The 16,877-nt window shown below is 34.2% G+C and overlaps 1 protein-coding gene and 1 pseudogene across 5 annotated transcripts in view; one reads left to right on the plus strand and one right to left on the minus strand.

The window, feature by feature from the left end:
- Positions 1 to 6,658: 6,658 nt before the first annotated feature.
- Positions 6,659 to 16,877, minus strand: part of LOC120091126 (protein N-terminal glutamine amidohydrolase) — a 30,006-nt gene continuing 19,787 nt past the window's right edge. For 3 of the 5 annotated variants that reach the window (XR_016524855.1, XR_016524856.1, XM_039048983.2), the window contains 2 exons: positions 7,391 to 7,562; positions 6,659 to 6,927 (listed from right to left, as the gene is read on the minus strand). Coding sequence is in view for 1 of the 5 variants with exons in the window: in XM_039048983.2 (XP_038904911.1) it covers positions 7,411 to 7,562 (152 nt within the window). In the remaining 4 variants the exon portion in view is untranslated. Of the gene's footprint in view, positions 7,563 to 16,877 lie in introns of all 5 variants that reach the window. The other 2 variants (XM_090307568.1, XM_039048981.2) reach the window with 2 other exon arrangements.
- Positions 8,731 to 13,693, plus strand: LOC150032922 (uncharacterized; annotated as a pseudogene).

The raw sequence follows: 16,877 nt of genomic DNA on the forward strand, positions 1-16,877 counted from the left end.
TTTACAAATTTATTGAAGTGCCGCAAGTCAAATGCATATTATTCTAGTCTGTTGAGGGTTGCCCAAGGCAAAGTCCAAAAGTCATAGGTAGACTCAAGCTCATAGGATGCCATAAGGCAACACACATCCCAAAAAGAAAAAGTCAATGCCTTCGGATTTGGGTCAATCGATTGGGCCAGTAAATATATATCAATAAAAAAACAATCAAGTTGTGCCCAGTTTGGCACCCTGCAACCTTAAACTTCGGAAACAATCCTAACATTACCAATGCTACATATAGCTAGAAGTGAGTGTCAGAGGAAGGGCTTGTAGATAGCCCCATTCAATAAACCCAAAGAGGAGAGTAAGTAATATTTAAATGAGATCTTTGGCATTACTTATTGTGTGCTTAAGAGAACTATACATTCCTTAGTGATCTTTAAATGAGACATTTGACAATACTTATTGTGTGCTTATGAGAATTATAAATTTCCTGTACTAATCCCAAAGAGGAGAGTAAGTAATTTTCAAACGAGACCCCTGACATTACTTATTGTGTGCTTAATAGAACTATACATTCCCTTGTACTAACTTAGGCATTAGAATATAGTAGACTTGACACCATGCTAATGCGATGATCTCTTATGTAAGCTAATTTGGAACAACTCAAGAAAAAACTAGGAAAAGTGGTTCGAAGGTTAAGCCTACGAGGAGCCCATAGCAACAACGAGAGCGGATGAGATTCGAGCGCTAATGTGGCTTAATTTGTGTATAAACAATTATGTTATATGATTATATTTATATTAATGCACCATTTATTAGCTGAATTTAATTATATTTTAGTCTATAAACATGTATAATTATTTTATTTAAGTCTTTAAACTTCAAATATTCTATTTAATGAGTCATCAAACATTGTACAGAAAATTTGTTTTGATTTTCATAATCCAAATTCTCAATTAAGTTACTAAATTGCAGATTTTGATTAATTAGTTTTTGAATTTTAAGAACATTCATAGGCCTCCACATTTTCGACACATTTCTTAATTTATTAGACACTTTTTAAAGTCTGATGATATATTTAACACAATATTGAAAGTTTTGAAAGAAGTATTATAAATATTTTGTATAATTAAAAAATTTTAGATGCAATAATTAAAGTTAGAAATTTACAATGTCTAAAGAATAAAAACCTAATTTAGATATAAGTTTGAAAATTCAACTTCATATACCATCACTTAACTTTTTTTTTTCTAGTCAACAAAACCTTTGCTTCACCATGCATTTCAATAATTTGTTATTTTGTAAAAAAAAAAAAAAAAAAAAGGAGTGTTCAATTCTTTTGGCATATAAACTACCTTATTAATGTCTTAGCTATATTTAAATTGTACTTTATCTCATAAATAAAGAAACAAATTTTCTTTTTGAGAAGAAAGAGTACACTTTTTTTAAAAAAAGAATAAGGGAAACTTTAAATTTACACTAAATAATTATGAGAGACGAATCAAAGATATTTTTTTTAGAAATATATTATAAAGTTATGAAAACAATTTATAAACCAAAATTTAATCAGGTTTAAAGTACTTAGTTTATTTTCCAAAAAAAAAAAAAGAAAAAGAAAAAAAAAAGAAAAAGAAAAAAACTAGACTTAATTCATTAATAAAGAAAAGGATGGGAAAAAAGAGCTTTAATTTTAAAATGCTCACCAACAGCGGGGCCCACAGAAGCGTGTGTATGTTTTTTCATTTGGAGGTGGGGCAAAAGGGACACGTGTCAAGCGTTGGTTGATCCGGCGGCTGCCATCGCAAGATTATTATTTTTTGTGTTTGGTCGTGGAATTATTATTAAATAAATAGGATTACATAATGGTACTCTGTTATTCGAAATGAAAACGAAAGATGAGAAAACAAAAGATTTTGGAGTCTTTTTTTCCCCTCAACCAACGAAAAAAAGAAAAAAAAAAAAGAAAAATGTGGTATTTGGCTTATTATTCAAAATGATATTCCCATTCTACCATGACTTTATAGTAAATTAGAATTAAATTTTATCTAAAAAAGTTTAAAATTATTGTTATATTAAGTTCACTTTATTAACTTGAATGGAATAATTTCGTTAGTTTCTATTTTCGAAATTTGTAATTACTTTTTTTTCCGGAAGTTATTTATTTTTGGCCTTTACCTCTCTCAACAAAAAAATGGAATTATTAGTTAGTTATATTTTTTTTTAATTTTTTTTATAAAATAAATCAAAATTGATAATCATTTGATCCATGTGCTTTTAAAATATAATATATAATCTTAAAAATTGAAAATTTTAACCCACTCATTTTTATTTTTATCTCACTTTTAGATCGCATTTTTAACATGACTATATTTGCTAACTATCTTAAACTATACCCATGAATTTGTATTAACAAATTTTCATTGGGTATAAAATCTATGCTAAAGTTTTATAAATAGGGTCCAAAATGATAATTTTTTTTTTAAAAAAGAAAAACTATGAAAAAAAGGGTATTTTGAAAAAATAGAGACAAAAAATGAAAAAAAATTTGAAAGTACAATAGACCAAAATAAACCAAAGTCAAAAGTACCAATATCAATAATCTGAATTTAAACTAACAATGAAACTCGTGGACGTAAAATTGTGTCTATAAACTTTATTTTCAAAATCAAAAATCGGCCAATTTGATAACCATTTAGGCCCCGTTTGGTAATCATTTTTGTTTTTTAAAATTAAGTCTATTTCATCCACATTTCTTACCGTAATTTGCATCTTTCTTAAGTACAATGGTTGAATTTTTAGCCAAATCCCAAAAACAAAAACAACTATTTTAAAACAACTTTTTTTAGTTCTCAAAATTTGGTTTTGTTTTTTAAACCATGGGAGGTGGAAGTAGTGTCCATAGACTTAATTTTCAAAAACAAAAACCAAAAGCAAAATGGTTACTAAATATGCCCTTGATTTTTAATTTTTGGTTTTTGTATAATGAAATATGTTGACTTAGGGTAGATATTTAACTTATTTTATTTTAATTTTATTTTCAAGAAGTAATCTATATTTCTTTAGAGTCTAGAAGTTGGTGGAGTAGGTCATTATAGCCTACCCCATGTTTGGGGCACTAAATATAATAATAGTGTGTATAACTATTCATAACATATAATTAAATATAACAAATACTATTTAAAAACCCTTTTTACTATATTATTTACTATTTGCTACAATATTTGCTATTTTTCACTCATCCGCTCTTTTCTTCTTCGTTTCAATATTCATTATTTCCTATCAAAACAAAAATAGTTTACACATCAAACACAAATTATTATAATCTAAACTAAAATAGTATACACTCCAAACACTAACTATTATAACCGAGTGATTATAATAAGGGAAATTATTTTAAATGATAAAACTGTTGAAAATATTTACAAGATATAGCAAAATTTTAGAACTATCAATGATAAACATTAATAGACACTGATAGATTATCAATGTCACTGATAGAAGTCTATCAACATCTCTCAGCATCTATCATTGATAGTTATAAAATTTTGTTATATTTTATAAATATTTTAGTTCATTTTTCTATATTTAAAAACAACTCTTATAATAACCCATTAATAAATTTAGAAATCGTGATTACTAATTTACAAGTGTACAATAATAACATTCATCAATCCAAATTACGTATATATGTAATTGTATTATATTGAATGATCACCATGTTTTGGTAGATTTGTTTATTTGTTTACATTTGCTTGAAATTTGAATTTTTCTTCATATTGAATCCCTTTGATTTGTTTTTCTATTTTTGACCATTTCCTTTTTTTTTGTTTCAAAATTTGGCTTCACCTTTAGAGCTTTAACATTTCTTAAAAAATTATTTTCATGATTGTTTGCTTTTCCATACTTCCACTATCTTTCCAATTTTCTTTTAGTTGATCTTTCTTGTTGGATATGTATTTATCATTTAAAATTATTTAGGTTAAAAAATATTATTGGTCCTAAATTTTCATGAAAGTAACAATTTAATCCCCGAACTTTGTTTGTAACGATTTAATTCCCGTACTTTCAATTTTATAACAATTTAGTCTCTGAACTTTAATATGTAACAATTTAGTCCTTGTACTTTTAAATTTATAACAATTTAGTCTCTAATGTAAACAAGTTTATCAAAATTAGATATAAATTTTTATTATTTTATGATATAGACTTTGTATTTTACAAAACTATCGAGCCTTTAATTAGTTTATCGGTTTATTTATGCAAGAAATCTTATTAAATCTTAACACTAATTGCTACAAAAGGGACTAAATTGTTACAGATTTAAAGTATAAGACTAAATTGTTACTTAGGTTCAAGGACTAAATTGTTACAAAATTAAAAGTTCAGATACTAAATTGTTACAAACTAAAGTTCAGAGACTAAATCAAAGTTTAGGGACTAAAAGTGATTTTTAATCAATTATTTTAATTGATATATGTTTTTCCCTTTTATGATGTCATTTTTATTGCATCTATCATGATGAGAATATCCGTGGACATATCTATAAATCAAAGGGTTTGAAATTGATATTAAATATTCATAGATATCTCCAACATCTTTTATAAATGGTCATAAACAAAAAAATGTCATTTGTTTAGTCCAATATGAATATAAATACTAATAACAATATTTATAACTTAGTTTGAGAGTAAAAACAACTTAATTATTATTCTAAATAAGTTTTATAAATTCCATAGCTTACAGAAAGATCCGTTGATATCAATATTATATCAATATATCTGTCTTTATATTTGTAAAATTAAAATCTCGATATCGATAATAATATTTTAATCCTTGCACCCCCATATCTTTAATGATTTATTTTATTTGGTGGAATGTCTACATAAATGATTTAATTTAGTTAAATAAGTACACGCTATACTTTTCATGTGAAATTTATAAGTTTTTTTTAATAATTAACTTATTTGTATATTAAAATGTGCAATGTCATTTGTTTAAGTGAAATATTTGGGATGAAATAAGAAAAATATGAACAACAAAATAACAATGAAAGTAAGACAAGAGAGAAAAGTATAAGAGAAGAAGTGGAAAGCTAATATTGAACTCAATTGTAATGTCCTTTATAAAGGCACCTTACAATCCTATTTATAGGGCATGGTGGAGCGTATGTTACAAAATAAAAGTTAATAGGGGAGGTTATGGGATAGAATAACTTATGAAGGTTATGGGTTTGTTGTAACATAAATAAGTTATGTTATGTTATGGATATCTACAATATTACATTTAATATACTCCCCCTTAAATATCCATAATATGTAAAATAAATGCCTCCTCGTTAAAATCTTACTAGGAAAAATCTGGTAAGATAAAAAACTAGTGAAAAAAAAGAATACATTTTTCATATACTTTAATAATTGCCTCATTAAAAACCTTGTTAGGAAAATCAGTGGGACAAAACCATAGTAAAAAAAAAAAAAAGAGTGCAACACATTTACTCCATTTCATGAAAAATCACTTGATACTCTTGGTTGTTACATACAAATATTGTGTGTTAACTTCTCAAATGTTGTTGTAGGTAACACCTTCACATACTTTAATAATTATCTCTTTAAAAACTTTGTTAGAAAAATCCAGTGGGACAAAACCATAGTCAAGGGAAAAAGAGTGCAACACATTTACTGTTTTTCATGAAAACATCACTCGATACTCTTGGTTGTTATATACAAATATTGTGGGTTAACTTCTCAAATATTATTGTAGCTAACACTTTGTCAATAAGTCTCCCCAATCGTCTTTTGAAGAATTTCGTTGAATAGTGATGTCGGTGCTTTATGCTTTATCATTGGCTAGTCTCGTACATCATCAAGATTTTAACATGATTAAAGTAGTTGTTATGATCTACTTATAAACTGCCATAATACAAAAATTCTTCTTTATGTAGGGCCTTTATCGTTCTTGGTATTCCAATGAAGCAACTCTAATCTCAACAAAATCTCCTCAAGTGGTATAGACTCATGCTGATAACGTGTGATGAAATAAGAAGAATATGAACAAATAACAATGAAAAAGATGAGAAAAAGAGAGAGAAGTAAGAACTAATATTGAACTCAATTGTAGTGTCTTCTACAAATAACCCTATTTATAAAGCATGGTGGAGCATATGTTACAAGGTAAAAATTAATGGGGGGGGGGGGGGGGGTTATGGGATTGGATAACCTATGAAGATTATGAATTTGTTGTAACATAAATAACTTATGAATATCTACAATATTACATTTACAATAATATCCATTTTGTCCATATGATTTATTTTAACCTTAAAACTTATGATTTTATCTAACTTAAAATACTTAACCAGTAGTGAAGTTAATATTTTTTGGATGGGATTGGATAGCCTGTTTGGATGGCTCGGGAGAGAAAAAGTGTTTTTCAAACATGCATTTTCTTTTTAAATATTTTTTGAAAAAACTATTTATAATTAAAACACTCATTGGTTACATTATCTCAAAAGTATTTTTATACCTAAATTTCTTAATTTTTTCTACACTTAAGATGTTTCAACTACTGTCAAATTACTAAAAAGAACGACAACACTACGAACTAATAACTTAAATTTGAGTGATTTGAGTGATTGCTGGAGTTAGTCACTGTCATTGATTGAAAAGTGGGTTGGGGATAAAGAAAAAGATGCATGCAATTCATTGAGTACAGTTCATAGAGTATAGAAACTTATAATGGGTTTATGAGAATTCCAAAGTATTTCAGATGCTGAACATGTTCCTGCAATAGATTCTTCTAAACTAGAGGAAAAAAGTGAAAGATCAAGGAGAATCTCATTGTCACATGACTTGAACTCTAGCAACAGGCAATTAGATACTCGATTGCAGTTTCACGATCAAGCATGCGTGTCTGTGGAGGGTGTAGCAAATTGAAGTGGAGTTCTTGCTGTTAATATGTACAAACAAAGAAATGTTTGAGAATGATTTCAATCACTTTCGTCAGGTTCAAAATCATTTTAAAACATGTCTTTAACCCTTTAATATCTATTTAATATTTGACTTTACACTTCTAAACACGGTTTTTTTTACCATCAATGTTGATTTTGAATGATTTAAAACTTCTTTTGGAGTGATTTTGTCAATTAAAAAAATGATTTGAACCATTTCATTGTCATTCCCAAATATGCCTTTATAAGTTGCAACTGATTCCAATGGGCTGAACTCGAGAGAGCTAGCACAATAATCCATCCCCAGCATAAAGAACTCCATAAACTTGAAAAAGACTATGGAACTTCTCATTTGAGAAAGCAGCTCCAGGTTCTCGGGTAAACAATGCAGACAAGCCAACTACCAAGTGATCTGCAGATTTTCAAGTATGTAAAGAAAAACATAAACTTTAAGAAGCATACCAGAATTTTCTCAATCTTGTTTAAAGAATATGAGAGAAAAACTCCTCTAGATCATTTACGACTGCTCCGAGTTTCCAAGAAAAAATTGCATCTTTCACATCAATGTTGTTGTTCGGATAAACATTGGCCGCCTTGATTTCCATATACTCATTCAGGTTGTGTATAGTTCCATCTGATAACGAGGACAGTACATGAGGAAACAATGAAAGAAGATCATTATCAACCTCGAGTTCAAGTAATTAAAGGCAAAGGCCATTAGATAAATATTCAATCTAATAACATTTCAGATTTCAAATTTAAAAAATGATTTTGAACAATAAACTAAAAAGCAATTTTGATTGTTTATTCCATAATATAAAAAGGAGAGGCAGTAGATAGGAATTCATCCCAGTTAAGCAGCTTAGAGAGTTCGCAATTCATAGATAAGTTGGATGATATGTAAATCAATAGTAAACTTTCAAATTTGATTCACTTAAAGAAAAATAGAAGAGAATTTATTGAGATACTTGTGCTTGGTCACTCGCGCTAGATAATATATTCGAAGTATTCTTGACCTAGATAATATATTCAAAGTATTCTAACAAGTAGCAATTGATAATATAATTTTGAACCACAAGCAAATCTATCCCAAGCTATCCTTTTGATGATGAATTCTTGACAAAATATTTCAAGCAAGACCAAATCCATTCTTAGTTCATCTAGCCAATTCCTTTTGGGGGTGAAGCATCTCACACTAGGACGATTTGACATATACCCACTCGTTTTCATGTTTCCTTTCAATGTTTTCAGGAACCTATTGACTATTTCCTTTATTGTGAAATTCTCTATTGTATTTATTGTATTATATTTGCTGGTTTTTATTCTTTCCTTATTTGTATTTGGGTATTTCTTCTATTTAAGAAACTCTTTTCTCCTAAGAGAAATTTGAGAAAATAATATTTTTTCACAAACCCCAAAAATTCTAATGTTCCGAAAACCTAAAAAACCCTACTTTTTTGTTGTGCTGCCGCTGCCGATTGATCTTCGATCATTTGCCACCACCATCGGTCACTTGCAGCCCTGCTGGATGTTGCTCTCTGCAGCTGGTCGATCGCAGCTCCGTCGGACATTACATCCCAGCCGCTCATTTGGTCGCAATTTTTGGGTTTGACGCTCATTCGCAGGTTATCATCGTCGTCCGCCCTAGTCTGCATACCTATCTATCCTTTCCGCCACTCAGTGCCGCCCATTACCGCCATCTACCGGTGTCTCATCCAAGTTGCTGGTTTGTTTGGCCTCTGTTTGTTTTTTTTTTCCCCAGACTACTAGTTTTATTTTTGGGTCTTTGCTTCTTTAGCAATATGTCGGACACTAAGGCACCTATTGCTAAAGTTTTCAACAATCGTATCCATTCAATTGGTCCCACTATCCAAATAACTACCATTTGACTTAATGGGGATAATTTTCTTCGTTGGTCCCAAAATATTCAGATGTCTATTCGTGGACAAGGGAAGATTGGTTACATCACAGAAGAAAAAATTATCCCTAGTCCAGATGACCCTTCATTTGTCGGGTGGGATGCTGAAAACACCATGGTTATAACTTGACTTGTCAATTCCATGGTTGAAGACATCGGTTGTAACTACATGTGTTCCTCTACTGCCAAGGAATTATGGGATGGTGTAACTCAGATGTATTCTGATTTGGGCAGCTAGTCACAAGTGTTTGAGTTGAACTTGAAATTGGGTGAAATACGACAAGGAACTAACTCAGTCACACAATACTTTCACTCCTTAAAAAGGATTTGGCAAGACCTTGACCTCTTTGATACATATCAGTGGAAGTCTACAGAGGACCAAAAGCACTATAGGAAAACTGTTGAAGATAGTCGTATTTACAAATTCCTTGTTGGGCTCAATGTTGAGTTTAATGAAGTTAGAGGTAGAATACTTGGGAAAACTACTCTACCAACTATTGATGATGTTTTTTTTGAAGTTCGTAGGGAAGAAAGTCGCAAGAATGTTATGATTTGCAAAAAAACCTATTGATTAAGTTGAATGCTCTACGTTGGTGACTGAAAATATTGCAATGAAAGCTTTTGATCAATCCAACAAGCCACATGAAAAGCCTCGTGTCTGGTGCGACCACCGCAATAAACCTCAACATATACGTGAAACTTGTTGGAAACTTCATGAAAAACCTGCGAATTAGAAAAATTCTAAGCAAGATGAGTGAAATTCACTTCAGCATACCTCTAATGCTAATGTTGTTGACTCCAACCCGTTTAATAAAGAGCAAATTGATCAAATTCTAAAGCTGCTAAAGAACAATTCATCATCTGGTAATCCTAGTGTTTCCTTGGCACAAACAGGTACTTGTCCTCAAGCTCTCTCTTGCCTTAATTCATCTCCGTGGATTATAGATTTTGGAGCAAGGTCATATGATCAGTTCCTCTTATTTATTTGAATCATATTTTCGTGTATTATAATAAAAAAATCCGCATTACCGATGGTAGCTTCATCTCTATTGCAGGAAAAGGAACTATTCCTTTGACTACAAAGCTTATGTTACGTTCCGTCCTTCATGTTCCAAAATTAGATTGTAATTTGTTGTCTGTTAGTAAAATCTCTAAGGATGCTAATTATTGTGTTATCTTTTGTGAAACTCATTGTATTTTTCAGGATCAGGACGCGGGGGGACGATTGGAAGTGCTAGGATGATTGATGATCTCATTATTTTAATGAAGTTTTTGCTAGTCATAAAAAAGTTCAAGGTTTGAGTAGTGTTTGTTCTCCTTCAGTTAAAGAAACTATAATGCTTTGGCATCGTAGATTAGAGCATCCAAATTTCTTTCATTTAAAGTATTTGTTTCTTGATTTATTTAAAGAATTTGATCGTTCAGTTTTCAATGTGAAAGTTACATTTTTGCCAAACATCATCGATCCACCTATTTTCCTAAACCGTACAAGGCTTCATCACCTTTTTCCTTAGTTCAAACTGATGTTTGGGGTCCGTCTAAAGTCTTAACTCATAGTGGGAAGTGTTGGTTTGTTACCTTTATAGATGACCACACTCGTTTAACTTGGCTTTATTTGTTAACAAAAAAGTCAAAAGTAAAAGAGGTGTTTGTTCGGCTTTACAATATGATTAAGACTCAATTTCAAACTCAAATTCGAATTCTTCACTTTGATAACGACACTGAATATTTCAATGAACAATTAACCAATTTTTTGCAAGATAAGGTATTTTTCATCAAGCTATGTGTCGTGACACGGCTTAGCAGAATGACATTGCTGAGCGAAAGAATAGGCACTTACTTGAAGTTGCTCGTGCCCTTATGTTCTCTATGAATGTTCCGAAATATTTGTGGGGCGATGCCGTTCTAACAGCTGCATATATGATCAATCGAATGTCGTCCAAGATTTTGAATTTTAAAACTCCTTTGAATCACTTCAATGAGTTTTTTCCTAATAACCGACTGTTTTCTGATTTACCAACTAAATTGTTTAGGTGTATTGCTTATGTCCATACTTCTCCCTTTTTTTTCTCAAACTAAGTTTGATCCTTGAGCCACTAAATGCATTTTTGTAGGCTATGTCTCTCATAAGAAGGCGTACAAATGTTTTGATCCTTTGACCAACAAGTATTTTGAGAGTATGGATGTGTCTTTTTTGGAAAATCAACCTTTTCTTGACCCAAATTCTCTTCAGAGGGAGACACCTAACCTTGAAGATAATTTTTGGGACACTTCATCTCTCTCAAACATCAGTGGTCCTGAAATTATGAGTTCTAGTCCTTCGATGCCAAGATTGAGAATGTCAGCACTGCTATCATGGTCAATCTTCTGAGTACTTGCCAGGTGATCCGCTGTTGCCAGCTCAGAGATCCCGAGGCATGCGACCAATTGTTTGTTCATCGGATAGGGGTACCGCGCACGCAACGAAGTCCTACGATTAGTCTGCAAAATAGACACTTTGGTGCAACATAACTCATGATATGCGATCAGCGGGTGTTTATGAGATACTTCAACACAAGTTTAATATGTAACATGAATTCTTAACAAAATTGATGCATATTCTTCTTATCTATCCTTATTATTCTAAGTAAAAGACTATAATAACTTGTATTTCTACAAGTTATCATACCCCCAAATTTAGAATAATGCTTGTCTTCAAGCATATCTTATACTAAAGAAATTCAAACTTGCACTACACCTTAAAGTTGCGTTGACTAGCTTCTCAGAATGCGTTTAATTTTGCTGCATTCCCTTTTCAAGTCACCTATTTCTTTCGAGTCTGGTCACTTCTTTAAGGAAATCTTTTCTTAGCCTTAAATTTGGAAAGCTTTTGCTAAAAAATCTTTTTCTCATTTCAAATACTTTCATATCCCTTTTTCGTTTAGCATTGCGTTCGTTTGAAAGGAAAAATAGTCTGCGTTTTACTTATTCAAATTATAGGCAAGGCGTTGAACTTGGTTACACCCTTCGTTTTGGCTTGCTCCCACAGGTGTCATGCGAACATCCAACTTCGGTTGCGTTCCAGGTTCAACTCAACTCTCATCTAGACTAAGCTTTAACTTGCGTCAGACAATGAAGTTGTTTATTTTTATTTGATGTTATTTACATTACATTAATCCTAGTAACCTACTTTCATTTTGGCTTACCTACACGGGTGTCATGCAAAGTATCCAACTATGGGCAAGTTCCTTTCACAACTTAAACTCTTATCAGGTTTGGTTTTTCCCTTGCGCTGATAATGGAGCTTATTGTTTTTTTTGTTGTGTTTTTTTTTATGAAAGTGGGAGGTTATAAAAACGCGGTGTAAAAGTTGAACGCATCTACTTAGACCTCTCCCACCCCCAAATCTTTTAGAGTGGCAAGGTCCTCATTGCACTGTAAGAAAAACGAAAACAAACTTATTCAAAAATTTTGAAAAAGAAGGTTGAGCAAAGGCTTGCGCGCATAAAAGGGTAAGACTGTCAAACATTGAAGAAGCTACTAAGACGGAAAGAAGAATGTGAGTTGTAGAGGATGAGCTAAGGAAATGAATAAGGATCATCACGGTTGTTAATTTGCCAATACACAAGAAGATATAACATCAAAATGATTTCACAAGGATAAACTATAAAAGATAACAAGACAAAGATAGACAGAGCTAGAACGATGAGCGCAAAAATTGCAAGAATTCATTCAATGGTATCGGAGCGCTAAGGTACAAAGAGTGAAAGGAGATATCGCAAGTGAAGATACAAGAGATAGAGAAAAGAATATAACTTCAAATACATCATCCCCAAATTTAGGGTTGCTGCAGAGGATCATCACATTGTGGGGTCGGAGGGGCAGCGCCTTGCGAATCAGGAAATCGCAAAGGTTGGAAAAGATGAGGGACTGCTGGGTCGTGTAGGTAGACTATAAAAAAGTTGAAGTATTCACGATTCCTTTCTACCTGTATGCGTTGATTTTGGCGAGGTGTGAGGAGGTTGTGCTGCACATTGACAAGAGATTTGCGTATGTTGTCTGCGTCTTGGTGCAGTTCTGAGAGAGATTAACGGAGGGGTGCAAGCTGAGCCTGAAGTTCTTGAGAGAAGAAAGTTTTAAGCTCAACAAGGCTGAAAGGAAAGAGGGGGTGTGGTTGGGTGGATTGCGGCAAAACACCCAAAATCTCACCATCTTCGGATTAGGGCTGGTTAGAAGGGCCAGTGCTCAAGCCGTGTGGGTCATGGAAGTTGGGTGGAGGGGGAAGTGATCTTGCTGTGGTGGATGGAGGAAGATGCTAATGCCACAGCAAGAAAAAAGGTTAGAGAAGGCTTTGAAGAGCTAAGGAAACCACGATCCTCATCGCAACAACAGAACTTCATCACGAAATATGTGATGAGGAAATCGAGCAAGCTGGAGCCTCATTGCAGCCAAGGTCAAATAAGTCTCTGGATAGTGCGGACCTTGCGGCACTTAAATTCGAGAAGGAGTGGAGAGAAGAAAGTGATGAGGAGAAAAAAGCTAGAAGGGAAAAGGCCGAGCGCATCAAGCGCAATTTGAAGAAGATTCAAGAGGAGAAAAGACTTTTAAGAGAAGAAGATGAAAAGAAGAAGAAAGCGGGGGAAAAGAAGGGAAAGTCTGAAGGAGGCAGCACCTCGAAAAAGGAAATGACGCTAAGAAGAGCGGTGGAAAGGAAGGAAGACAAGGGCAAAGCGCCAATGGTGGAAGAAGAGAGAGTGCCCAAGAAGAGGCCTCCAATACTAACCGAGATGGGATTCTTCCCTGAAAATGCATCATTACCCTCCTTCATCACAAACGTGGTAGACGCGTTGGGATGGAGAGATTTCTGAGAGGAAGCGAAAACGGTCAAGCCGTTAGTGATGATCGCATTTTATGAAGGGAAACCGCACGAAGATCGATATAGAGCGGATGTTGGCAAAGTAACAATTGGATTCGACGTTAAGAAAATAAATCACTTATATAATTTGGAGGATATCCCCAACGCCGAGGGAAATAAAATTATAGAAGCACCAACATCCGAAGAACAGAGGGAGGCGTTGAAAGTGGTCGCTTTATTAGGAACGAAGTGGTCCACTTCAGCAAAGGGAGTCAAGACGTTGTCGCCGCATAGCCTAACGCTTGAGGCAAACGTGTGGCTCTACCATGTCAAAAGAAATCTGCTCCCCACAACGCACGATCACCCGGTATCAAGAAATCAAGTAATGGCTATATACTGCATAATGCGGCTAATCCCAATCAACGTTGGTCGCATTATTGCAAGTCAAATATAGTCATTATTCTCAAGGCCGAGGGGGTAGCTGTTCTTCCCAATGCTAATCACACGACTACGTTGCACAAGGTTGGTTTGAGGAAGAGGAGGACGTGGAGGTCAGAAGCATGCTCACAAGTCATTCCCTCTGCCGCCTCATGAGACTGCCCGCTCAAGCAGAGAACTAACCCAAGCAACAAACAAAGTGACGATCCCACCAAACTCAGATACCTCCTAAACCTTTTCAACAAAAAAAGCGAAAGGCGATTAGTTCACCAAGAATTGAAGAAATGGTGATTGCATTGTCCCGAGTTGGGAAGTCCCCATCTCGCCAAAGCCAAACCCCACCGCCTCAGCCTAGAATAGATTCTCCCTCACTCCAAGACGAAGTTGATCATGGGGAGTCTCTTAGGCAAAGCATCGACCTGAACAAGTGCCCACCATCACTTGAAAAGGCCCCTGCTCCTAAAGACTTCCCTCTTCCTATTGTCCCCATTTCAACCAAATTACCAACACCTCCACCCTCCTTTAAGTCCAAAACTAGCTCACCACGCGCCTACACTGAACAACCAAATGACCCAAGCTTACCAACGCCTACACTGGAAACAGGTGGTGGATCAGGCATTGGTGAGGCTAGTGGGCACCAAACTGACGAAGGAAGTCAACACAACACTAACGCATCTGAAGAAATTCATCTTGATGATGAGTGGTATAGATTCCTTCACGATGACCTTTGTTAACCAATCTTAGGAGGTCTTGATGAGCTGTCGTGGCAACAAAACTCGCCAGCAACACAAATGAACGATCTGATGTGATAGCAGGAAGAACTCGTTAGGCAACAAAAGGAGTTGAAGGAATTTGTCCAAAACCAATAGACCGTACGCGTGAATCATTGTCTTAGACATACTTCCAATGTTTTTGCAATGAACAACCTACCTGTTGGTTGTAAATATGTTGATGTGTTGTAAAATCATTAAATATTTTATTTTATTATGATACTTTCCTTTTATGTATGTAGTCTTTCTCCTATATAGGAAGACTTTGTATCTCATGATTATTCATTGGAATACAAAATATTTTATTCCATTCATACTCAGATAGTATCAGAGCTAGGTTAGGGAGGGATTGTTAGGAATGAGAACAAAATCTCACATTGGTTAGGGAAGGAAGTGGCCATGAGTATACAAGTGAGGATAATTATCTCCATTGATATGAGGCCTTTTGGGGTCGTTCCAAAAGCAAAGCCATGAAGGTTTATACCCAAAGTGGACAATATCATATACCATTGTGAAGATATGTGGTGGTCCGTTGTCCGTAACAAATTGGTATCAAAGCCTTGGTCTAGACCCAACTGTGTGGGTGGAATCCTCAGATTCTGAATAAAGAAATTTGGAGAGCCTTGTTCATGTTCTATCTAGGTGATAAGAGCATGTGTGATCCATGGTCGTGCTCAGGTGAGCAAGTGACCCAAGATGAACGGGAGGTGCCTTGGGATTTAGAGCAAGCCGTGGTTGGGAGTGAAACGGATTTGTTCAAGGGGAAGCTTAAAGTGGTACTTAGTTCAAAGGGAGGATTGTTGGGAGTGTGAACAAAATCCCACATTGGTTAGGGAAGGAAGTGATCGTGGATATATAAGTGAGGACAATTATCTCTATTGGTATGAAGCCTTTTGGGGTGGTTCCAAAAGCAAAACCATGAGGGTTTATACTTAAAGTGGACAACATCATACCATTGTGGAGATATGTGGAAGTCTGTTGTCTGTAACAAAAACTACCAAATGGAGATATTTGGAGGTATGTTGTTTGGAAGATCGCCACCACCTCTAATATCTTATGGAGTAAAGAAAACCTCGAATAATACAGTGGAACAACAGTTGATGGCTCGAGATTTAGCTCTAAACACATTGAAAAAACATCTAACATTGGCTCAAAATCAAATGAAGAAACAAGCTGATTTACAACGTAGGGAATTGCAATTTGAGGTGGGAGAAGAGGTATTCCTGAAACTTCGTCCTTGTAGACAGAAATCCTTAGCGTGGAAGCGGTGTGAGAAACTTGCTCCTGAGTTTTATGGTCCCTACTGTATCATGGAGAGAATCGGGGAAGTTGTCTATACGTTAGAACTACCACCTGAGGCAGTGATACACAATGTATTCCACATTTCTCAGCTGAAGAAGAAAGGACAATTTGTCTAGATTCAAAATCATCCCCCAGCTTTGACTGCAGAGTTTGAGTTGCAAGTAGTTCCTGAAACTGTGTTGGGAGTGCGCTAGAACGGGGAGTTAGCAACTAATGAATGGTTAGTTAAATGGAAGGATATGGCCAAAAGTGAAGCTACTTGGGAGTCAATACAAGTGATGAAACAGCAGTTTCCAGATTGATCCCCAATACTTCACACATACAAAAGGAGGGGTAAAAGAGGAGATGGAGGCCAGTGGGGACAAGTTAGTTAGTTGAGGGGAAATGTTGGGGAGGGGGACCACCAGAGTTTGTTATTGAAGGAAAGTTTGGGAATCTGTGAGGGCAGAATTAATTTTGGTAAAAGCAGAAGGCCCTTTTGAGAGGGGAGGACCACCAGTTCTCTCGGATGTACTGGTTTCTTTAATTTCTTGCTTTCTTCACCACTTTCTATGCTGACTTTATCTTTGTGTACTTGTTTCCTTTTCTGGGAATTATAGCTAAGACTTCAAAGCATTATTTCGTCATCAATACTAATGATGCTCTGTTGTTCTGTTTCTTTTTATTGTCCTCTATTCTTGTTGGGTT

Source organism: Benincasa hispida, chromosome 11 (assembly GCF_027475165.1).
Source record: "Benincasa hispida cultivar pf3 chromosome 11, pf3_genome.v1.1, whole genome shotgun sequence".
NCBI lineage: Eukaryota > Viridiplantae > Streptophyta > Magnoliopsida > Cucurbitales > Cucurbitaceae > Benincasa > Benincasa hispida.